The sequence below is a fragment of the Martes martes genome, assembly GCF_963455335.1.
Source record: "Martes martes genome assembly, chromosome: 9".
NCBI classification, from domain to species: Eukaryota; Metazoa; Chordata; class Mammalia; order Carnivora; family Mustelidae; genus Martes; species Martes martes.
The window spans coordinates 25872608-25897685 of NC_137896.1; the positions used below are offsets into that span (position 1 = coordinate 25872608).

At 54.2% G+C, this 25078-nt stretch overlaps 1 protein-coding gene across 4 annotated transcripts in view; it reads right to left on the reverse strand.

Moving 5' to 3' along the window:
• Positions 1-11514: 11514 nt before the first annotated feature.
• HM13 (histocompatibility minor 13) overlaps positions 11515-25078 on the reverse strand; it is a 40290-nt gene continuing 26726 nt past the window's right edge. Inside the window, exons 8-14 of one of the 4 annotated variants that reach the window (XM_080812893.1) lie at positions 24388-24471; positions 21333-21369; positions 19206-19308; positions 14740-14825; positions 12876-13022; positions 12089-12265; positions 11515-11970 (exon numbers count right to left, since the gene is read on the reverse strand). In XM_080812893.1, coding sequence (XP_080669019.1) covers positions 11868-11970; positions 12089-12265; positions 12876-13022; positions 14740-14825; positions 19206-19308; positions 21333-21369; positions 24388-24471 — 737 coding nt within the window. In that variant the 3' untranslated portion in view covers positions 11515-11867. Of the gene's footprint in view, positions 11971-12088; positions 12266-12819; positions 13023-14739; positions 14826-19205; positions 19309-21332; positions 21370-24387; positions 24472-25078 lie in introns of all 4 variants that reach the window. The other 3 variants (XR_013967375.1, XM_080812894.1, XM_080812895.1) reach the window with 3 other exon arrangements.

Below are 25078 nucleotides of genomic sequence, written 5' to 3' on the forward strand. Positions count from 1 at the left end.
GCTTATATCTCACTTTGAGACTGATCACCGTCTCTGCCTCTGAAGAGGATAAGTGAGATGTCCAAACTCTCAAAATACTATCCTGTGAGCATGTATAATGTATTCAAAAATGAAATGAAAATGTAAAGGGGTGAGGTCTAGACCCACACAAGATGAAGGGGGAGCGCTGTATCCCAGGAAGGACTGTGTGGTTTGGAGACCCCTGTGGACGCTGAGTCTGAGAACTGCACCCAAGAATCAGAACCATCTGGAAATGGGACCCAGAAGCGAGTGGCCCTTGGAGGTAGTGAACGCCACCATCCCCCCTCCCGCCAGGCTAGGGGCTCAGAGACAAGGGTCTCTCTAGAATTTCCTTTTTTTTTTTCCCCTTTAACAGCTTTATTGAATTGCAATTCACATATTATACAATGCACCGCCTTTTGAAGTGTAGAACTCAGTGGTTCTCAGTCCATCCTGGACCTGTACAACCTTCATGACAATTAATTGTAGGACATTTTCATCAAAATGTTCTAAAGAAAAAGAAATCCTGCTCATATTAGCAATCATGCTCCATTTGCCCAACCTCTCAGCCCCTGGCCACCAACTTAGAATCTACTTTCTGTCTCTAGATTTGCCTATTCTGGATACTTCATATAACCAGGGGCCTCAGACTGAAGGCAGACCTTCCCTTTTCATTGTATGTACTTCTGTATGATCTGCTTTTTCATAACAAGCTATTTTTTTGTATAAAATCTGATTAAAATGATAACAATCATTGTAGAGAATTTAGAAACATAGATCAGCTCTAAACAAAATTAAAATCATTCTTGGCGGGGCACCTGGGTGGCTCAGTGGATTAGGCTGCTGCCTTCGGCTCAAGTCATGATCTCAGGGTCCTAGGATCGAGCCCCGCATCGGGCTCTCTGCCTGGCAGGGAGCCTGCTTCTCCCCCTACTCTCTGCCTGACTCTCTACTTGTGATCTCTCTCTCTGTCAAATAAATAAATAAAATCTAAAAATAAAATAAAATAATTCTTGGGGCGCCTGGGTGGCTCAGTGGGTTAAAGCCTCTGCCTTCGGCTCAGGTCATGATCCCAGGGTCCTGGGATGGAGCTCCGCATCAGGGCTCTTTACTCAGCAGGGAGCCTGCTTCCCCCCTCTCTCTCTCTGCCTGCCTCTCTGCCTACTTGTGATCTCTGTCTGTCAAATAAATAAATAAAATCTTTAAAAAAAAAAAATCCTATCCCTGCCCCCATGAATGCCTGAGGAAACCTCTGAATATTCAAATGTGTGCCAGGGGTGCTGGATTTGGGCAAGCCGCAGGAAGGCAATTTCTGCACCGGAGAGCAGCCGGGATGGTGGGGACAGAATCTAGTGATTTCCAAGGCTCCGTTTATTTATTATTTATTTATTTGAATAGATAATACCTTTATTTATTTATTTAGGTCAGCTCTTCCCCCAGTGTGGGCTTGAACTCAGGATCCTGAGATCAAGAGTGGCATGCTCGAGGGACTGAGCCAGCCAGGCCCCTCCAAGACTCCATTTAAAGAGGCAGTGAGGGGGCGCCTGGGTGGCTCAGTGGGTTAAAGCCTCTGCCTTCGGCTCAGGTCATGATCCCAGGGTCCTGGGATGGAGCCCCGGGCTCTCTGCTCTCTGCTCAGCGGGGAGCCTGCTTCCTCCTCTCTCTCTACTTGTGATCTCTGTCTGTCAAATAAATAAATAAAATCTTTAAAACAAACAAACAAAAAAAGAGGCAGTGAGGGGCCCCTGGGTGGCTCAGTCGTTAAGCGTCTGCCTTCAGCTCAGGCCATGATCCCAGGGTCCAGGCATGGAGCCCCGCGTCAGAGTGAGCAGTGCGGAGACAGTTTGAAACCAGGCAGGGCACAGGGCCTGGCACGCGGGAGATGCTCAGCAGAGTGTAAGAGATGAGGAAGCTGACTCCACTACCCAGAGAATAAAGACGGGTGCTTCGATTCTCAGTTACCTACCCCGCTCAGTCCTCAGTTATTAGGCCCCTACTGTGTGCCAGGCTATCTGGCCAAGTCCTGGGGAGATAGAGATGAGTAACAGGTAGGCCTTCTTCCCTTCCTAGCTTCTTTAAGGACTTTCTGTGACCTTTTCCAGGATCATTATCTCGCTCTGTAATTGTGATGGTGATAATGATGGCGGTATGGATCTAATGTGGTTAAGACTTCAGGCTCTGGGGTGAGGCAGAACTGGATTCCAGTCGTGGCTCTGTTGCTCCGAGGGATGGTGGTGCATGGGGCACTCCGTCCATCTTCCCCGGGACTCTGAGTCCTCTCCTGCAAATGGGATCCTAGAGGCGCCACTCCAAAGGGCTGTGGTGGGGACACACTGTGACAAGGATGCAGTGATGACTGACAGTTTGTCATCTGGCAGGCTCTTTGCTGCCCACAGCCCATGCTTCCCGGAGCCTGTCGCTTAGCGCCATTCCCCAGGGAATCCTTCCAGCCACACTGGGACCCAAGTACCATCGCCTCCATTTTGCAGATGAGGAAACTGAGAGCTTAGACTGCTGAGCGGGGAGAGCAGTTGAAGACATGGGCACCCTCTCCATCGGACTCCCAGGACCGGAGGCAAATGGGGCTGGGGGCTGGGAGGAAGGGGCTCTTCTCCACCCTCTCCCTCCCTTCCCTGGGAAAGTCCAACAGGTGGCAGGCCAAGGCACTGGGGGCCATTGTGCGGGGGGCCTGGGAGGGTCGGAAGGCCCAGTGTGTGTCTGGGAGAAGATGGATGCCTTCATTACCATGTGAATCCTGGGAAACCGCCGCTGAGGCTGGGTGGTGGGTGGGCGTGGGCCCCAGGGCGGGGGGCTTGGCGTTCTCAGGCCTGGACCACACAGCAGCTGGGAAGGGGGGTCCCCGTGGAATCCCAATGGGCCCATTAAAAAAAACCTAGATAATGGGATTTCCCCTCTTGTTTAATTTCTTATTTTAGGACATCTCCATCCTGTGGGGCTTGAGAGAGACACAGACTGAAAACAAAAAGATTTTTTTCAAGGACAACCCCCCCCCTTTCCCCCTCTCAGTTGATAGTGTGCACATTTGGGCCTGAACAGTTTAAGTCCGAGCCTCCCTCTGATTGGGATCAGCCGCGCTGTGGGGCATTTTCCCGGCTGTTCCTTGAATGGCTCTTTCATTCTTGTAAAATCTGTCCTAGGTAAATCCAGGGGGATTAGCCAAGAGTCGGTGAGCAAATTGGGAAAAGCAGGTTTTAAGCTTAAGAGACAAAGATATCATCAATTTGGCAGGAGCAGAAAGGCTGAGCCCGCGTTTGGAGGGGAGGCAGGCGGTGGGGAGAGTAGGAGTGATCAGAACGACAGCGATGTCCAGTGACGACGTATCCGTGTCTCACGGATGAGAGAACCGAGGCTTCAGAGTGACCTGTGCAGAGGGGAGCAGGGACCAGAGAATGAGACGTGGAACCCGGACTTACACACGGGAGGGCAGGAAGAAGGTTGTAGAAGCTCCTCAGTGCTGAGCCTTTCCAAAAACCTTTTTACAAGCCCAGACGCCCTCCCAGTCACGCATGATCTTGCTCTCTCTCTCACTCGCACACACACCAATGCAGGCATTTGCTCACAAATGTTCTGACAGACACACACTCTTTTTTTCTTTTCTTTAAAGATTTTATTTATTTATTTATTTGAGGAAGCGCGAATGAGAGACACCACAAGCAGGGAGAGTGGCAGACAGTGGGAGATGCAGACTCCCCACTGAGCAGGGAACCCAGGGCAGGACTCCATCCCATGACCCTGGGATCATGACCTGAGCAGAAGGTAGACGCCTAACTGACTGAGCTACCCACGTGCCCAGGCACACACACTCACTTAAAATACACAATACACGTCCACGCAGCCAGGCAGGGAAACGTCCACAACACCATCCACAGAAGACATCAGCACCCTCACGCTTCTGCACACTTGTGCAGACCCGGATGCACAGGTATTCTCCCAAGAACATATTCATTCTCTCTCTCTCTCTCTCTCTCTCTCTCTCTCTCGGTTGCGCGCGCGTGCACACACACACACACACACACACACTCCAGAGAAGCACGGAGGATCCCTCCTGCAGAAAGGACTGGTGGGGTGGAGGCTGGGCTCCTGCCCCAACTGCCCCAACTCCACACTTTGGCACCTGGCTTCCCAGCCTTGGCCCAGGGGGTTTCTCTACTTCCCACCCCCCATCAGTGATGCGAGTGTCCCGTGCACCTCCACCTCTCCTCCCCCGTTCCAGGGCCCTCACTGGACCCTGGGGGAGCCGGAGAAACGGTGGGCACCCAGCTCTTAGCAGCAAGGGTGGGCACCTTGCCTGCGAGGGACAGGAACATGGAGGCCTTGTCTGCAGAGCCAAGGGGCTCGTTCTTCTCTGGGTCCTGCCCCCCACCCCCAACCCCCACCCGCCCGGCAGGGCTGCTCCCCGGAGGGTGCAGGGCCTGGCCCCTCAACTCTCCCAGCTCCGGGGCGGGCAGGGCGCAGAGGGGAAGGAGGAAGGGCTCACCTCCGAGCCCAGCGGGCCTCATCCGCCTCGTGGGGGTCTGCCTTCACATGCAGATAGCCTGTTTGTCTCACCTGGTCCACCTTTAAATAACAAAAAAGGTTGGATGCAGTCAGGGTATTAGATGAGAGGCCCACTAACCAAAATGGGAAGGGGAAAGTCGTTAACTGTGGAAACAAACTAGATGTCAAAATAGATGCACAGTAGATACAATTTGCGTTACAAAGAAGACATAATAAGCATAAAAAAAATCTGAAATCTATGTTAAAGTGTCAACAGCAATGATCTCTGGGTGGCAGGAATATACTGCTTTATTTTCCCTTTTTAAAAAAATACATATTCTAATTTTCTCCAAGGCATGATATAAGCTTCTGGATAATAAAAGGTTTTTGTAAATGATTATTTAATGACAGAAAAAAAATTACAAGGGGTGGTGGCCACATGTGAGCCCAGAGCTTGGGCACGCTGTTGGATCGCTGTCTGTGCCCGCCCCTTCTGTCCCTTCCGTCCTGTCTGTGTAATGGAGACTTGCCAGGTGGAGGGTGAGGTGAGGTTTGGATCGCTGTCTGTGCAGGTCCCTTCTGTCTCTTCCGTCCTGTGTAATGGAGACTTGCCACGTGGAGGGTGAGGTGAGGTTTAAGGATCTAATTCATGTAAACACTTGGAGTGATGGTTGGCACACAGTAAGTGCTCAATAAAGGTAGCTCTTTTTTTTTTTTTTTAGGATTTTATTTATTTATTTGAGAGAGCAAGAGCACGAGAGCGAGCAAGCGGAGGGGCAGAGGGAGAAGGAGAAGTAGACTCCCCGCGGAGCAGGGAGCCTGACACAGGGGTCAATCCCAGGACCGCAGGAATGTGACCTGAGTGGAAGCAGAAACACTTAACCAACTGAGCCACCCAGGCGCCCCAAGGTAGCTGCTCTTTTTCTTCTTCCAGTGCAGGTTTCTCTTTACACTGCCTGGTAAGGATTGGACACCTCCTGGGTACCTGCAGGGAAGGGTGTGCTCCAGGCCCCTAGGCTGACTGCACGTGCAGGTTCACGCACATAAAGTTCCCCCCAAAGTGTGGAACGTCAGCTACATGCCAAGCACATGCAAACAGGAGCCAGGCCTTTGGCCCAGAGCCTCTTGGTAGGAGGTGCTGACACCATCTCTGCTCTCCACTTTGCCCAGCACTCTGGTCCTGGACCCCTTCAGCTCAAAGATGCTGGAAATCTAGGCTTTTTTTTTTTTTTTTTTAGATCTTATTTATTTATTTGACACACAGAGAGAGATCACAAGCAGGCAGAGAGGCAGGCAGAGAGAGAGGGAAGCTGGGCTGGATCCCAGGACCCTGAGATCATGACCTGAGCTGAAGGCAGAGGCTTTAACCCACTGAGCCACCCAGGTGCCCCTAGGCTTTTTTTTTTTTTTTTTTAAAGATTCTATTTATTTATCATTTGAGAGAGAGAGAGAGAGATTGGGAGAATGAGTGGGAGGAGGGGCAGAAGGAGAAGCTGACTCTGCACTGAGCAGGGAGCCTGGGACTCCATCCCAGAACCCTGGGATCATGACCTGAAGACAGACGCTTAACCAACTGAGCCACTCAGGTGCCTGGAAACCTAGGGTTTTCCTAGCACTTCATGAGGCCCAGGACTGCTTTAAGGGGTCTTAGGACATTTTTAAGGTTGAGACTGGTGTGGGCTGAATAACCTTCAGGGGAAAGGACATTGACAAGGGGAGTTGGGACACCTGGGTTTGTGGCTCTGCCATGCTGTGGAGGGACATCTGGATGGGTGTGGGTCCATCGATGGCTGGCTTTGACTTCCTAGTCTCTCTTGCCCATTCACGTTCATGGCCCTTGCCCTTTAATCACTCAGAACATCATCATCTGGGGCCTGCAGCCCCACTCCTGGCTTCCTGACCTCCATTTCTAAAGCTCAGAAAGGACTAGGTCACCCTGCTTAGAATCCTTCCTTGGCTCCCCAGTGCCTCCCCACTGCCTGGCCTGGCTACGCTCCTTGGCCTATTGGACTTGCTCACCTTATCCTCTTTCTCTCACTCTTTCTCACTCTGCTGGCCTTTCCCCTCTCCTCAGCTTGGGATCGCTCCTGGAAGCAGTGATCCCTCCTCTCTGTATTTAATTTGGAGTCCAACACACTGACATTCAAATCACATCTTTGCCATTTCCTAGTCCTTTGTGACCCTGCGCAGCTTCAGACCCTCTCTGATTTTTAGATGCCTCCTTTGTCACATGGAAGTAATAGTTAATATTTTGTTCTGCGAGGGCTGGATTTCTTTATATTCTCAGTTATATCTGTATTGTTTCAATTGTATTTGTTTTTGAAAACTATGTTCACCTGGCTCAAAATTAAAAAAAAAATACAAAATATACAGGGGCGCCTGTGTGGCTCAGTCTGTTAAGCGTCTGCCTTCAGCTCAGGTCATGATCCCAGGATCCTGGGATCCATGGAACCTTTCATTCCGTTCCCTGCTCAGTGGGGAGCCAGCTTCTGTCTCTCCCACTCCCCCTGCTTATGTTCTCTCTGACAAATAAGTAAATAAAATCTTAAAAGAAAATAGAAAATATATAAAAGAATACATATACAAGAGAAATTTCCTCCCAAATTGCCCTCACATTTACCTGAATAGTATCTCTTTTTACACCTGGATACTTCCATAGATACCAACTATGGAGGACCTGGACCTGCTATGTGAGCTTCCCATGATTATCTCACTTAATCCTCACAGCCACGCACCAGGTGTATGGGGAAACAGGCTCAGAGACAAGAAGACACTAGCTTGCAGCTATACGTCTGGTGAGCCATAGACCCAAGATAACATGTGTTCGTTTATGAAGTGCCTGCTATGAGGCAGGCCCCTGGGATTGTCCCAGATCTGGGACTTTCAACAAATACTGAGTGCCCTCATCTTTTGGTCACTGGGCTGGGCCCTAGGTTACAACAGTAGGGAGGACAGCTCAGCCCTCCCTGAGCTGGTATTCCAGTGGAAATGGCTCGTCGTGGTCACCCCATTTCCCGGGTAAGGAAACCAAGGAACAGAAGAGCAAGAAACTGCTCAGTCACAGGGTGGTAAGAGAAGAAGTAGGAGGGGCTATGGGATGCCTCCGTAAGTTAGGCATGTGACCCCCCCTTTTTGTTAAGATTTTATTTATTTAATTGACAGACGGAAATCACAAGTAGGCAGAGAAGCAGGCAGAGAGAGAGAGAGAGAGAGGAGGAAGCAGGCTCCCTGCTGAGCAGAGAGCCTGTTGCAGCGCTCGATCTTAGGACCCTGGGATCACGACCTGAGCTGAAGGCAGAGGCTTTAACCCACTGAGCCACCCTGGCGCCCCGGCATGTAACTCTTGATTTGGGCTCAGGTCATGCTCTCAGGGTCCTGGGATGGAGCTCCATATGGGCTTCCTGCCCACTGGGGAGTCTGCTAGTCTCCTTCTCCCTCTTCCCCTCCCCCTGCTCTCTCTCTCTCTAATATAAATAATTGTCTTTAAAAAAAAAAAAAAGGAAAAAGAAAAGAGCTAAGGTAAACAGACCCGTTTCACTGGTGGGGAAACTGAGGGACACAGAAGGGGACGGCCTTGCCCAAGGGAACCCAGCTAGCGGTGGCGGATCCGGGAGTCAGGGCTCTCACGGGTTAGACGGCCCCTCCCCTCAGGGGGCGGTTCCAGGGCGGTCCCCGCCCCCGGCGCTCGCGGCCGCGTCCCTGGCAGGCCCAGCGGCCGTTTCCTGCCTGCGTCGCTGGGCGGGCGGCCGGCCCATCTGGCGGCCCCCACGGGGCGGCGCGGGGAGGCGGCCCAGACTCGCTGGAGCCAGGCGCCGGCCCGCGCCCCCCGCCCGCCGGGGGAGCCCAGGTGTGGCCGCGGCGGGGGTGGGGGTGGTGCCTTCCTTCCCGCTCGGCCCTTCCTGACGCACCCGGGCAGGATGCAGCCTCCGCCTCCCAAGACCCGGCCTGGAATCGCTGAGGGAATCCCAGCGGTGGGAAAGCCTGACGGGTCTGAGCAGCCCCCGGGATCCACTCCTTGTGAGACTTTGGGGAGCGGGAGGGGAGTGCTCAGTCTTCCCATTTGTGCAAGGACGCATGAGCTCTGACCTCCTGGATCTCGCAAGCTTTCGCCTTGCCTCTCGGGGACCCCAGACAAGATTGGGGAAACCGGAGGCACCACTCCCGTCCCAACTGTTGACTTGACATTTTTCACTTGTTCAGCCATTTTTCTTTTCTTTTTAAAAAATTTAAAGGTTATTTATTTGGCAGAGAGAGAGAGAGATCTCAAGGAGGTAGAGAAGCAGGCAGAGAGAGAGAGGGTGAAGCAGGCTCCCTGCCGAGCAGAGAGCCTGATGCAGGGGCTCGATCCCAAGACCCTGAGATCATGACCTGAACTGAAGGCAGAGGCTTAATCCACTGAGCCACCCAGGCGTCCCTGTTCAGCCATTTCAAGTGTTTCAGCGCTTGACATTGTGTTCCCCGCTGTACCCAGCTTCTTGACCAGTGCCCAACTCATTCCTGATGTTCAGGCCTGAAAGGGTATCTCGAGGCTTTACCCCCAGAAGCTGGAGCCGAGCTGGGAGGGTCTTACCCATTTCACAGCTGAGGAAACAGGACAGAGTGGGCAGGCCCCTCCAGTCAGCGTGGCAAGCCAGCCCTGCTCCGCCAAGACGCTGACCCTCTTCTCCAGCGCTGCTCCCAAGAAAGGGAACCCAGAATCCAGCAGCCTGATTTATGTCAAACAGCACCTGTGGTGAACATCATGGTCGTGGAAGCCAGGCATCCTAGGTTCAAATCCCCCCTGGGTACTTAATTCTCTCTGCTGCCGTTTCCTTTATCTGTAAAAATGATGGTACTACCTTATGGGGTTGTAACGACTAAATAAATATTTCAAAAATACGTAACATATTGCCAGAAACATGTTAAATACAAATGAAATTGTATTAGGGCTCTTAGCAGGGCTGGTCTTCCCCCTTGGAGTCCCCTTCCACCTCCTGTAGCCAGGGGAGATTGAGGCCAGAGGGGAACACCTAACAAATCAGGGACAGGACTAGGGGATTTTGGAGCAGTTTCCCAAGAATCCACTCCCACCCCGGGGTGAGGCTGGCACTAGGCCCACCCAGAGCCCTGCCCAGCCACCCACCCCCACCTCTCCAGCGTGCAGGCTCAATCCATGCCCGGCCTGGTGCCATTTTTCCATGGGACTCTGGCGGTGGCGGTTCACATCTGGAGTCTAGACTCGGAGGCTCTGCGGGCCGGGCCTACCGCCCGGGCTGGGCCACCGCTGCCCGCTGTTTGCTCAGCTGAAGCTGGTTAATTGGAATTAGAGTGGCCTCTGCGGTGCCGGCTGGCCGGGCGGGCCCTGGATGGCCGCTGCCGAGGTCTGTGGAACATCTGGCCAGGCCGGGCCGGTCATTAGGTGGCAGGCGCCCGGCGCCACTGCCACCTCAGCCTCCGCCGGGGGCCGGCGGTGACTCAATGAGGCCTTTGTGGGCCCTGGGCCGCAGAGCCAACCATGCTGTGTGCCTGGGCTGCCTGCCCCATCTGCTGCCCTCAGAGGGGCCTTGTTCCAGGACCACACGGCCTCCCCTCCGGAGGTGGCAGGGGTCGGCAGGGATCCGAGAAGCCCCTGAAAGGGACCCCCTGGCTGGGAGAAACCTTTGAGATTTCCTAGCCTTCCTTTCTGTCTCTATAGGCCCAGAGAAGTGGGGCAGCTATCTCAAAGGTGTCCAGAACACCAGCCAGGGACTCGGGCCCAGGGTCCTAGAGGGGAGCTGCACAGTCCTTAGGAACTTGGGAATTCATGGACTGGGAACATGGACTGCTTGAGGTCAAGTGCACATCTGTGGTAACCCACCTCAATGGTCTCATCTGCGCAATGGGGCTCATACTAGTGCCTGGAGCGTTAAGACTGAAATGAGGTGAAATCTTCGAGTGAGGTGCTTGGAACCATTTAATACACGGATACTTCCCATTCTCTGCTCATACTTGTCTTTTGGCCAGTTATTTTCAGCCTTTGAACCTGAAGCTTGGGCATGAGAGAGCCCTGGGTTGGGAGCTGGAGGCCTGAGTCCTGGGCTGGTGGTCAACCCCTTCCACCTGTTTTCTCCACCCAGTGACCCCACACCAGGCAGGTGGATAAGGGCTGGGCCCACCCCTTGCCTGGTCCACTGGGGATTCTTGCAGGATGGCTCCTTGCTGTCTTCAGCAAACTTGCACTGGGCCCCATTCCTTCCCATTCCAGCCTCTCAGGGGCCCTTGCCCTTGTGCTGTGATTGGCCTCAGTGTGTGGAGGGTGTGGCTTCTAGCATCAGCATCCTTCTGGCCTTGCATAGTCATTTTGGGAAGAATGCTGGGAATGAGCAGAATAGGAATGATGGGGCCGTGATCTCCAGGGCGACCTAGAGTCCACGTGCTCTCCAGCTGAAGCCATAAAGACCTGGCTCCTGCCAGCCTGGGAATAAAATCTAAATTCTTCCCTGGGATCCATGAGGCCCTGCCCATTTCTCTAGCTTTGCAGATACTGGTCCTCTTGCTGAATCAGGTCAGCTTTTTGGTACCCTCCCTTGTTGTCTCGCCAGGGTAGGTGGGCGATAACATGGGGCACCTAAGAGCCTCACTGCACCCAAGTGTTGGGAAGAATGTGGTGAAGAAAACTGAATGGGGGCGGGGGTGGTAATGAAGGAGGGCTCGTGGGCCCCCTCTGCTGGCAGGAGGCATCCCTGGCGTGCTGAGCTAGCTAGGCACTAGGCATGCATCCATGAAGATGGAAGGACCTCCAGGTCACTGTCTCTCCCTGAGGTTGTGAGTTCCTAGTTCCCAGGAAGGGGCTTCCAGGGAAGTTTCTGAGTGGCAGGGTGAGAGCTAGTAAAGGCAAGATGCTGGGTGCAGAGAACCCCTCCAGGGGCACAGTGGCCTACCTGAGCAATGGGATGACATTTTTTTTTAAGTGGGCTCCACACTGGGCACGGAGCTCAAGCCCCAACCATGGGGCTTGAACTCACAACCCTGAGATCAAGAGTTGGACACTTAACCAACTGAGCTACCCAGGGGATCCTGGGATGAATTTTTAATGTAAGGCAAAGTCAGTCCACAATACAAAAATCTAAAAATCAGACCCACATTTCCCGCCTGGCATCTGGGAGGGAGGGGGAGTTGGGGCTTCTTTTGCCTGCAGGGGATGAGAAGGGGCAGAGGAAGGCCAGAGAAGGGGGATGAGGGAACCAGGCCGTGGGAGTCCCCGCAGGAGGGATCCTGTTGCCCCCACCCCTCTGCTGGAGCTGCCCAGCCTCCCGCACCCTTGGCCTCCGGCGCCCTCTGCCCGTGCAGGCCTGTACTGGCCTGCCTCCGCCTGCCTGGCCTGGCCCTCAGAGGGTCAGGCCCCAGCTGTATCATTTCTCCTTCTTCTCCAGCCCCTTCGATGCCGAGGCCTCTGTTCCCTCTTTGGATCCCTCTGTCACTGCTGTTGCATCCTTAGGATTTGACTCCTCATAACTGACCAAAAAAACAAAACAATAAGAACAATACCTTTAGAGGAGGGGGAGAGCAGAACTTCCAAGCCCCACCTCCCCACCATCCCAGGAAAATCCCTGGGCACACAAGGAACACCAGCCTGGCATTCACGGCCCAGCATCTTCCAGGCTTGGCCCCGGCCCCACCGTATGCCCTTCTCAGACAGGTTGCTCTCCTTTTTCTGTGCCCGGTGGTGCCAAGAGGTAGTGGAGGGCAGCGGCAGATGGAGGAGAGGTTGGGCTTGGGTGGATTAACTTTAAGCTTCTTGGACCTTCCACTGGAGAGAGTGGGGAAAAAAATGGAGCAGCCAGGATGAGGCTACGGGAGGGGGGCTGCTTCCCAGGGTGCGTGGCAGGTGTCAAACAACTCAGCCCTAGGACGCAGGCAGGCAGGGGGCTGCTCTTCCAGGAAGTGGCAATGTACCACTCTCGAAGGCTGCCACCCTGGCTCAGGTCTTGCTATGGGCCCCATTTATTGAGCAACTGAGTTCACGCCAAGGACAGTACCTGTATCTCTTCCCCAGGTCAACCCCAGGAGGCAGGAATGTGCCCACTTAGATGAACAGAGAGAAGTTCTGGAAGAGGAAAGTGACCTGCCCAGGGTTTCTTATAGAGGCCAGCAATAAGAGTATCTATTCCTAGATGATGAGGGCTATTGCTCTCTGCTCTCTCACATGAAGCCCACACCACTGGTGAGGACAACGAGGTTCTAGAGCCCAGCTCCCGGACCTGAGGCTGGGTATGGTGACTGCCTGGTGACAGTGGAGGACTTGCTGCCTGCCCCTGGCAATGCTCCCGGCCCCATCCACTGGAGCTGGGGTGTCTACCCTACCTTGGGCCCCGGGGCAGTGGGGGGAAGCGGGCAGGTGGGCACCTGCCGGGCATTACATGGCGCTGGGATTCTGCGGGCGCCGGCGGCGAGGGCCAGCTAGCTTCTGCTGCATGGAGTCGGCCAGGCTGGCGGGGGAGCCCGAGACTGTGGGGAAGTGGGTGAGCCTCGGGGTGTGAGGCAGGATTTCCGCCGAGGACTCGTAGCTGTGTGAGAGACAGAGAGACAGAAAAAAAGAGATGGAGAGGAAAAGACTAGGGGGGAAGGGAAGGGGACAGAGACTTCTCTTGGAAGGAGCGGGGAGCAGAGCTGTCTTATTTTTATCTTCCTCTGCATTTCCAGACTCAGTGGGAAAGCAGCTGGACTTACTAAGTGTATAAAAAAAAGATGCACCCATACAAAGGGACACTATGCAGCTGTGCAAAAGAGCAAGGATGTTCGAGATGTACAGGTGCTGCTGCAGAAACACCTCTGAGACCTGCTGTTTGTGTGAAAAATCCAGATGCAGAATGCTCCGAGGGTGCTTCCATCTGTGCAGGAACGCGCATGCGTGCTGTGGTGTCTGTGAGACAGCGCTCTGGGGTGGCTGTGGCGTGAGGGGGTTTTCCCTCTCCTGGCCATGAGATTTTGAGCCATGTGAGTGTGTGAACTAAGTGAATAAAAAAAAAAAAAAGAGAGCACCTCTCAAGGGTAAAGTAAAACAAAAGATAAGGTGGAGAATTAGGGATAGAGCTGTAGAAAGAGAGAGACAACCCGCTCTTTCATCTCAACCCGAGAACCTCCTGGGGGCAGGGGCAGAGAGTGCCCACGTGGCAGAAGAGTTACGGAAAGCAAGCACTGAGCAGGTGCCCTCGCTCTGGGGGTTTAGAGCTTGACCCTATGTGGACACAACAGGACTGGGACTGATGGGGGGGATGGTGACCCCAAGGCAGGGGTGTAGCTGAGAATGGACGAGCCAGAGGGTGAGGGTAGGTGCTGAGCTCAGGGATCAGATCCCATCCGTCCCCAGATCTGCCCCCAAGTTCACCCCCCAGCCTGGCCTCAGAGTCCACAGGGCTTTGCCAGCCAGGAGATATGGGCAGGCAGCTTGGGAGCCTGGGGCTTCTAGGCAAGACAGGGAGGGCAGAGGCAGATACGGGGGAGGGGTGAGTCACAGGTTCCCCTGCAGGCAGCCAGGTGCACAGATGGCCCTGGCAGGCACTCGAGGGACAACCTGGAGGCCAGGCAGGTGGAGCTGGGCAGAAGGCCCCCGAGTGGGCAGCTTCAATTGCAGTTGGCAGCTATTTCTGGGTCCCTGGCAGGCGGGGTCAGTGGTGCTGGGGAGCAGACACCTGCTGGAGTCACGCAGGCTGTGGGCTATGGGTGGGGCTGGGCACAGGGTGTGGCAGAAGTGCATACAGCCACGGGAAAGGGGTATGAGTGCAAGTGAGACACTCGCTGAGACAGAGCTATGGGTGAGAGCCATTGAGGCGGCTCAGCAGGGACTGACACCTGATTTCCAATCTGGGGCACCTCCTACCACACTAGGATCCTCCCTATTACTCACATGGGAAAGCTGAGGCTGGGAAAGGGAAAGACTTGCCTGAAGTCACATGGTGTCACAGGCAGGCTGCGAACCTGGGGCTTCTGACAGTGGGGCAGCCTGGGGCGGGAGGGAACTACACCAGCCAGTCCCTTCTGAAGACCCAGCAGGCATCTGGATGTGGGGGCTGCCCTCCCCTGGCTCCCAGCCCTGCAGAAAGGTTCCCGCTGGTGCCACAGGCCAGGCACCCACGTGCTGGCAGAAAGGACAAGGGGTGGGGCCGGTGGTAGGAACAATGTTCCCCTGGAGACGTGTACAAGCAGCCCCGGCAGGCTCCACGAATTGCTTGCAAGTGCACCTGTGCCATGCAGGTGTCTGCCCCCCTCCCCGCCCTGCCTTACCTGAACATCTCTGTCACTTCCCCCTTCGCCAGTGCCACCAGGACAGGAAAGCCAATGCAGGCGGGGACCAGGTACAAGAGGGCAGGCTGTGAGAGAACAGAGCTGGTGACCAACCGCTGGGCGGCGCACCTGCTCAGGGCGATGACCATCATTCCAACCTTCTCTGGGCAATGACTGCTCAGGTTCCCAGAGCTAGTCAGTGGGTGCCTGGGCCTACACCTGGGGCTCCTGACCCCCTGAGCAGAGCTGCTCGTCCCTGGGAGGGAATGCAAGGAACCCAAAGAAAGTCAAGCATGCAGGGCTTTAAGAGTACCCAGGCATCTGGCTGGCAGTATCTTAATGTCCTGGGACATCAGGTTCAGTCAAGCAACCTCCTGGGTCCACCCTACTCCCAGGGATTCTGCTTCTCTCATCTGGGGGTGGAAGTTTGCTCCAGGAGATGCTGTCAGATGCCGTTACAGTAAGACAACCTAGGCAGTCTGGCTCTAGAGACTGTGTGGAGAGTCCTGGTGAAGCTGGGTTTAGAGGAGAGGACAGAGAGACTGCGGCGTATACTAGCCTGAGCTCAGCCTCCTGAGGAACATTTCAATCCATCTCTACATCCCCTATGACCACCCTCCTTGTTCACCCGAGGAAGGCTGATGCTTTGGGAGGATAGGAGACAGTGCAGGCCTCAGATATCTAAATGGCCAACCGGGGACTGGACCTCAGGCATATTGGATTCTAAAGCTATTCCTTTCCCTGTAGCCCCTGAAAGCTGAACATTACTGTTCAACCCTCTGTGACCTCTAGTGCTCCCAGTGGCCTGGTAAGTACTAAGCAAATGGCTTCTTCATGGGTGCTCACGAAGATGAGAGTGTTTTGGAGATGACTGGGGTAAGGGTGAGGAGACCCCACTCCAAAGGCAAGTGAGGTCAGAGAACAGGGCTCTAGAGTCCGCCAAGCCTGACGTTCAGACCATTTCTTGGCACCTGCTGTGTGTGGCCTGTGAGCCAAACTACTTCATACATACTACCCTTGGAGCTAAAAACATAATCTGAGGCTTAGATAGGGATAAGGACTTGTCCAAGGTCACATTAGGTATCTAAAATTGGCAGAGCTTCTCCCACTGTATCAGGTGTTTGTTATGAGTTAGGCTTTGCGTAGGTCAGGTTTTAGGCCTTTTGGATGGCAACAGAAATGACAATGACAAAAGTCTACACCAAAATATGTGAGAGGCAGCCAAAGGAGTACTCAGAGGGAGATTTATGACACAACTCTAGGTGCATTTATTAGAAAACAAGACTTGAAATAATCTTAGCTTTCAAGTTAAGCAGCCAGAAAAAGAGGGGCACGTGGGTGGCTCAGTCAGTTAAGCTTCTACCGTTGGCTCAGGTTCTGGATCCAAGGGTCCTGGGATCTGCATCCAAGGGTCCCGGGATCAAGCCCTGCATCAGGCTCCCTGTTCAGTGGGGAGCCTGCTTCTCCCTCTGTGTGTGGTCTCTCATCTCCCTCTCTCAAATAAACAAAATCTTAAAAAAAAAAAAAAAAGGGGAAAGAAAGAAAAAAAAAGCCAGAAAAAGAATAAAACACCAAAACGTAGAAAGAAAATAATGACAGTAAAAGCCCAAATGGGGTGCCTCGGTTGGTTAAGGGACTGCCTTCAGCTCAGGTCATGATCCCAGGATCCTGGGATCAAGCCCCACACCAGGCTCCTTGCTCAGCAGGGAGTCTGCTTCTCCCTCTGCCGCTTCCCCTGCTTGTGTTCCCTCTTCCACTGTCTCTGTCAAATGAATAAATAAAATCTTAAAAAGAAAAAAAAGCCCAAATAGATGGAACAGAAAATAAGGCAAATATAAACTTATTAGAATTTAATTTCTCAAAAGGCGTCCTCATACCCACCTTGCAGACAAAGAAACTGAGGATCAGAAGAGGGCAAGGACTGCCCTCCTCACACGGTTGGCCAGGATGTGGCTTTAAGTACCTCTAAGTCTTCATCAAGCCCAGGCCAGGCAAAGTAGAGGGCTTCCATGGGAGGGGGGGGTAGGGGAAAGGTGGCACAAGTTTAGCTCCCCCAAGGCCTTGAGAGCCAGGAGCCACTGAAGGGCTGCTGTGGGAGGTGGCAAGGTTGCTATTCTCAAGGCACCAGGGGACTGCTCCAAGGTCAGTGCTGAGCAGAGGCTAGGATGTACAGCTCCAGACAGCAAGCTGGGTGGTAGGGCTCTTGATATTCCATCCAGTGTCGGCTCTGCCGTGTGACCCTGACTAAACTGCTTCCCTCTCTGTACAATAAAGACACCCGATCATCTTGAAGGGCCTTTCTAGGAGGCTGCCAGACCCCTGGCTTGGAGTGGGATTTAAAAAAAAAAGATTTATTTATTTGAGAGAGAGTGAAAGAGAGCGCATGTGAGCACAAGCGCATGGAGGGGCAGAAGGAGAGGGAGAAAGTATTAAGCAGATTCCACATTGAGCATGGAACCTGATGCCAAGTCTCGATCTCAGCACCCTAAGATCACGACCTGAGACAAAACCAAGAGTAGGACACTTAACTGACTGTGCCTCCCAGGCACCCCTGGAGTAGGTTTTTGATAGAGGCAACATGGGCTGAAGACATGGGCAGTGGTGTGACTCTCACCTAGGGAACTGCTGGCACTGGGATTGCCTGTGTCTTAGAAAGGAAGAGGATCCTCAAGAAACAGGTCCCCTTGTATCATGGATCCTCTTTCCAAAATTTCCAGGGAGATACCGAGGTGGATGATGGGACAATGGCTGGGCTGCTGCTGGGGAGTAGCACAGGCCTGGGGCCAGGGTTAGGAGTCCAGGGCTCCAGCTGGGGCCTAGCTCGACTTGCTGCATGACCCAGGAAGTCTCGTCTTCTCTCTGGGCTACAGTGTCCCCACACAGAGGACCTCTCCAGCCAGTGCGGGAGTGCCCAATGGGGTCCTCAGAGTCTAAACCAGGCAGAAGGCAAGGCTGCCACCTGGTGGCCACGGGGAGAATGGCGCTCAGATTGGAACAGACAGGGCTGGGAGCAGAGACTTCCCAGAGGCCTCTAAGCTAGTCCCCCAAGCCAGGTCCAATAACTCGGTGACCTCCTTCTTGAGTGTCACTCTTGGCTGACAGAGCTCCCCAGGCTATTTGGAGTAGAAATGAATGAGAGGTGTTTCTCACTGATTCTTGGTTTCTCCACCTATAGGCTAGGGGGGACCCCGGACCTTGGACCTTCTGTAGAATGAGAGACTACTACTATCTACTTCCTAAGTATCACAGATATTATAGAGAGTAAGTGAGTTAATGAGCAAAAGAGTTTAGCATAGTGCCTGCCACACAGTAACTGCTCAACGAATAGCTACTGTGATGAATTCAAAGGTGGTTTCTAAGTGGCTGGTGGCCCTGGAAAGGGGGAGACCAGAGGGAGTGGAGGATGGAGGGGACAGTGCCAACAATGACAGCGAATACCACCTGGGCCAGGCAAAATTCTGAGCACTCTCCTTATACTAACTCATTACATCCTCAAAAAGCCCCAAGCTGGCTACTATTACTATCCCAATTTTTTTTTTTTAAGATTTTTTTTTTTTATTTGACAGAGAGAGAGAGAGAGAGATCATAAGTAGGCAGAGAGGCAGGCAGAGAGAGGGGGAAGCAGGCTCCCTGCTGAGCAGAGAGCCCAATGCGGGACTCGACCCCAGGACCCTGAGATCATGACCCGAGCCGAAGGCAGAGTCTACCACGCGCTGGCCATGTGGCATATAACCTTCATCCGCTCATGAGGGCCCCCACGAAGAACTCAGCAGAGCCTGGCACACGGGACGTGCTCTGATTTCCAGTAGACGGTAATCCTGTCTGCTGGCTGTCCCCTCTCAGTCTTACCCTCTTCGGGCCACAGTGACCACTCTCAGCCTTCATCCCACTCTGATTCACTCTACAGCAGCTCACTACCCAACATGCTGGGAGGAGGGCGCAGAGGCTGGCCTGCCTGGGGAATCAGAGGACAGGGCCCCTGATACCTTATCACTCATCTGGTAAGGTGGGCATTGGGCCAGAAGACCCAACATCCACCCCAATACTGTTCCGTCTGCCCCACTACGGAGGTGCAGAAGCCAGAGCCCCTCTTTCCTAGACTCCCTGCAGTGGGGGCCACAGGACAATGATCTGGCCCATGAGATGAGAGCAGCAATCTGCCAAGAGGGTTCTGGGAAAGGTTCTGCCTTCCTGATGAAGGCAACAAGCATGGCTGGTATCTGTGTTCCTCCCCCTTGCCACTCACATGCCTGTGCTACCTGGAGCAGCTACTGGCATCCTGCGACAGCTGCAGGTGAAAGGCCAAGGGTCACAGACGTGCCCCTGCTGACACTGCTGGGGAGCACCTATCCCTGGACTGCTTGTGCATGTCACAACAAACAAGCCCTACGTACGGAAGTCCCTGCTAGCCACAGTGGGAGCACTTGCCACGCATCCCCCCCGGCACACAGTACAACCCCACTCACCTGGGCATGCTTGAAGATGTGCATGATGAAGATGGTGAGGCCCAGGCCGAAGATGTAGGCTGCAAAGCTGGTGTAGAAGTAGGTGTGGGTGTTCTTCTTTAAGCTTCAGGAAGGTGTGGGGAGAAAGAGGAGGAGGGTTAGTTGCAGGCATGGGAGGAGCGCCATCTCTTCGGAAGGGGGAGCTGGGGAAGACCCTGGAGGTGTGCGATGGCTGAAAGGCTGGCACTGGGCATGCATCCTGGGACTGTCCCAGCTATAGGTCTTTGGACAAGTCACTTTCCTTCCTTAGGCCTCCATTTATTCATCTGCAAAATGGGAAAACCGTGATCCATCTGCTCAGTGACTGTGAATATCAAGGGCCATAACCTAAAACAGTGGCTTTAAGACCTTAGCTAGCATACAAATCACCTAGAGAGCTTACAAAAAACCCCCCAAAACAAAAAATTCCAGGTCCAGTTCCCCAGGGAGTCTGACTGACTAGATCTGGGGCAAAGTCCAGGAATCTGCATTTTGAGAAACCACCCCGGTGAAGCTACGAGTCACGCTCTGGGCGACACTGATGCAGAAGCTGCACCGCTGACTTCCTCCTTTCCAGAGCAGTGGCCGGTAACAGATCAGGGAACCTGTTGCACATGCTAAGTAGCTGCTGACCACGTGGATAAAGTGCTGGGGACTTCCAGGAGGCGAGCCATCTGAGAGCAGCCTCAGGACTGAATCACACTGCTGTTACTGGACTCCCCTTCACGACCTCAGCTCTGTGACCTCTGCGTGTCCCTGGCACCCAGCACAATCCCCTTGGCGCCCACCCCCCCCAGCTGCCGCTGAGCCCGGAGCTGCGGGCGCACTGGGGGTTCTGCTGCTGTGGAGCCTGGGGTGAAGCCGACCACTGTGGGCATGCGGCACAGATTCCAGAACCAGCTCGGAAAGGCTGAACGATCCTGCCCATCCAGGCTAGGAATGAGGTTCTGCTTCTGAGGGTGCTGGCAGCCAAACGTGACTTTGTGGGTTCTCTTTGCATGACCCCTGCGCAGCCAGAAGTACAGCTGGTTGGCACAGACATGCCTCTATTTACTGATTGGCCGGGTCCCTCCCAAAGGCTGTCTAAGCCCGTGGACGTAAGCAGAGGCAAATTTCACAGACAAACCAGATTTCAGAGGCACTGGTACAGTTTCTTGTTACCACTGTCAACACTATTACTGCTTTTGCAATTATGAGGCACAAGGAGATTAAGAATAAAGTTCACAGGGGCGCCTGGGTGGCTCAGTGGATTAAGCCTCTGCCTTCGGCTCAGGTCATGATCCCAGGTCCTGGGATCAAGCCCCGCATGGGGCTCTCTGCTCAGCAGGGAGCCTGCTTCCTCCTCTCTCTCGGCCTGCCTCTCTGCCTACTTGTGATCTCTGTCTGTCAAATAAATAAATAAAATCTTAAAAAAAAAAAAAGAATAAAGTTCACAAACCACCTTGAAATTCAGTGTACATACTGTGAACCTTCCACTGGGAAGACCGCGCCACCTGCTGGTGGCACGCCCAGCTGCATTAACAGTGCAACCTTTCCTGTTGGAAGTGGTGACTCGAGTTGGCCCCCTTCCCGCTCCGTGCTCAGTTTCCACAATGGACTCTACAAATCTGAGTGAGGGGAGCACGCAGGGAGCAGCCAGAGAAGCTGGGACACAGTGACCCGAGCCTGGGCTGATAATGCATGATGACGACTGGACTGCAGCTGGGTCTCCCTGTGGCCCTGTGCTCAGCGCTCCCTCCAGGTTTTCTTGGTAATGCCAAGGTCTGAGCTCTTGTTTACCACAAAAGTTAAGAATGAGAAACCTTAGCCCAGAAAGGTCAGATCACTTGCCAAGATCACGCAGTGAGAAAGCACTATGAGTACCACTAGGACCTTCTGGGTTTAAATCCATTGGGAGTGTGATCCTTTTTTTCTTTTTGGCCACAGGGTCTTTGAACACTCAGTACGCAGATAAATCAGAATCACACCGGCCGCTGTGGCGGCGGAAGGTCTGATCAGAGGTCACCTCTTTCAGGCTCCTGAAAGCCACCAAGGAACCCCTGGGGTACCCTGCCCAGGGAAGACCCCCCATTCATGGAGCTAGAGGGCTAGAGTTTCCAAGTAGCTTACCTGATGTCAAACCGTAGCAGCAAGGCAATGAAGATCCCTGCGGGCAGAGAGCCAGGGTTAGTGGCAGGGAAGCCAGCACCTTGGGAAGGCCTGGGGATGGAGTCTCCCGCCTGGGATGGGGAGGAGGGGGAGGAGTGGGGTAGTGAACGAACACTCAACCTGGTGTTCCCAGTCATGGAGCAGTCACTGGGGCCAACACTGCCGACCGCCAGCAGAAATCCTGTCTCTACCATCAGGCCTCCTCAGAACAATAAGAAGGTCCCAGGAGTTAGCTTTGGTCTGGGACTACACTGACTTCATAGCACCCTACTGTGTCACACAGGGCCCACCTACCCAAATGTTTATGGAGGCCTTCTAAGTACCAGGCCCTGTAGACAACAGGAAGCAAAATCACTGCACCCACAGAACTCAACCAACATGACGGGAGGTGGACATGCCGATCAAACAGGATAAAAATTTACTCTGAGATCCTAACTGTGAAAGGGTGCTTTCTATGTCATGGAGATATATCTGGGGATATGCCAGGCGAGGGGTCGTGGGGGGAAGAGGAAGAAGGGCTTCTTTAAGGAAGTGACGCTTGCCAGGGAGAGGGAACAGCACGTGCAAAGGTCCTCAGGGAAGAGGGGTTAGGGTGTGGCATGGGTCAAGGAGCCAGGAAGGCTGCGGCCCAGAGCAGGAGATGCAGGGGATGGACCAGCCAAGTGGGGCTGTGGGGCACAAGGAGGAACTGGGTCTCTTCCCTGAGTGAGGGAACACATGGAAGAATTCTGAGCAGGGGAACAACCTAAACAGATTCTGAGAACAGGCCTCGTGGCAACTGCTTAGTTGGAGGGTGGAGGAGGGGCAAGCAGACCATCAGGAGGCTCTGCGGGAGGGCGGGGGAGGATGACTCACTCTGCCCACCCACTGCACCCCTACTGGCACTTCCAACCCCAGCCCAGACACCCCAAAAGCCCAAGACTCTCCAAGACACAGCCAGCCGGGCCAGCCTCTGTTACTCACATACGACGACCATCTGTGTCTGTCTCCCTGCTGGTCTCAAGGCTCAGACAGGGCAAGGGCTGAGCTGATCAGAAATACTGACTGGCAGCATAGGACTTACTTTATTTTATTATTTATTTATTTTGAAAGATTCTATCCTTAAGCAAGCTGTATACCCGATGTGGAGCTCGAACCTACAACCACAAGATCAAGAGTTGCATGCTCCACCGAGCCAGCCAGGCGCCTCAGCAGATGACTGATGTTAAATCGGGAAGTGAGGGAGTCTCCCCAGAGACCTGGGGACTGTGTGTGAGGAGGGAGTGGGTGGCTGGAGAGGGAAGACAAATGTCACCTTTCTGGAAACAAAGCTGGGGACTCAGCATCCCCCTGGCGGACGAATTCTACAACTGTTCTCCAACTCAGAGCCTTTACTGCCTGTCAGGCACCTGGGCCTAACAGCAGTGCTCTGCGGCAGCCCATTCTCTGAGGGATGTCATTGGGGCGCTGCAAGGGTGCAGTCGACTTTCAGCTACTGAAATCACCGGAAGTCTTAGCTACGTAGGTACACGCAGGGATGTCCTGTGCACACCCCAAGTCCAGAACCATGACCACCCAGGATACTGGGGAAGCTGTGGGGGTGCCTGGCGCAGCCCACGCCCTGCACAGCAAGCTGGCTGCTTTCCAGGACTCGACTTCTTCTGCCCGACAGAGCTGCGCGCCCCCTGCCCCGGCCTCACAGCCTTGTGAATTATGGAGAGTCTTGGGTTCAAGACCATCCCCCCACATGCCCAGGAACTCAAGCAGGTCTTTTTGAGCTTCAGTTAGCTCATCTGTAAAATGGAAATACCTTTACCTCACTGGGCTTCGAGGAGCAGCAAAGCGACAACGTAGGAGAAGCAGCTGGCCCGGCGGTGGGTGCCCAGCAGGTGCCCAAGAGCCATGGCGGCTGGGGCGATCACCTGCCTACTGCTGCCATTACTGTTACGGGCCATTTCTGACAGGGGAGGCTTTTTCTGCAGATGGGTAACCTGGGCTGGGGCCTTGCTAGTGGATGAAGCTATGAAAGTCCCCTTACTTCCAGGCCTCAGTTTCCTCGCTGGTAAGAGATCACCTCTCCTTCATGGCCACACAACACCAAAGTGTCTCAAGGGAAGTGGCTGTGCCACCATTCCAGAATATTAGAACTGCCATCGTTTCTTAGAGTGAAACATAGGTCGGCTTTTCATTTGCTCTGCACTTTCTTCTTTTAAGCAAGCACCAGGGGTGCTTCTCATCCTTGGACTCTGAGCCTCTGGACTACAGGAACAAGTATGCCCTTCGGATACCTGTCACCAGGCCCGGATCTGCAGAGACACACATCCTGGATCAGCTGTGGCAGTGGCCCGCAGAGCAGTAGCTCGGCTTTGCCTTGAGGCTTTGGGCTGGCAGCTGAGGCTGCCCCAGGGTCAGGTCAGGCTGTGGGCCCCCAGGGCTGTGTGCCCGGAGCCCAGGTGCACCAACGAGCACCCACGTGTGGACGGCTCTGCGGTCCGCTCCCGTGGACAAGCCCTTTACTGAGAGTACAGGAGTGCCCGCTTGTGGTGCCCTGCGTCCATGCCGCAGGCACACTGTCCCTGGGACCGGGGGAGGAGGACCCCGGGGAAGGTGGCAGTCCCAGCGGATCGGTCCTACTCGGAAACACTGGCAAGGGGCAGGCACGCATGTGAAGACTCACGAGATGTGCTTCTCACAGAATGTACTTCAGTCTGTCACAGACACTTCTTTTAGCTGTTCTGGAGTAAGGACTATTCAGTCAGACCAGAAGCTCTGTGAGGATGGTCTTGCTCACTGCTGTCCTCCCGTGCCTCTGCCCCCCCCCCCACCCCCCGCCCCAGCTGCCCGGCTCAGCACCTGGCATGTGACTGGTGCTCGACCCTGGGCTGACACGGGGCTGGGTGTCTGGAATCTCCGTCCCTTCCCCACTCCCAGTGGTTGACGCTGCATCGCAGTACTCCTCCTCCTCTTCCCCGTGGCCCCCTCCTCCTCTCAGGTCCCTCCACCACCTGCACCAGGGCCCCCACCCCGGCCCGCTCACCCGGAATGACGATATCTCCAAGTCCCAGCATGGCAAAGTTGTCCGCTTCGAGGCCCTTCTCCAGCAGGTCCTGGGGAAACACCACTGTGGGGGGAGGCAGGAATGCGAGGAACTGGTGAGAGGAGGATTCAGGCAGTCTATCCCCCCACCTCTGTTGCATGAAATGCATACACCTGCATTTAAAGATGGGCGAGCGTGGAGGCAAGAGGACGGGCACAGGCTGAAGGGCAAAGTCTCCACCTGGAACCACAGTGGGAATCTAGGGTCACCTAGATCAAACGCTGCCTGCCTTTATGGAGCTAGAACTCACACAACACACCATTCCAGTACTCTTCGGTAGCTATGGAAGCCTCTGGTGATGTGGGATCGACCCTAAAGCCACATGGATGAAAGGGACCGAAGAGCCCACACAGTGCTGACATCTACCCGGCTTTCCATCTCACTCCGGCGAGGTGGGGGTGGGACAGGTGGTGGCCTTGCTCTGCAGCAAAGGGGAGCCTGGGCTGGAGGCCCTTCTTGGGTGTGCCAAACTCCTACAAACTCCCTACGTAGAGCCCCTCACTCAGAGATCATGCTGGCCCACTCGTTTAGACAGTCAGTCACAGATGGACAGAGACACCTCCTCAGTGCCCAGTTAATGGCAAGAGGTGGTAGAACTGGATCTCATCCATAGCATCTTGCTGTTTTTTTC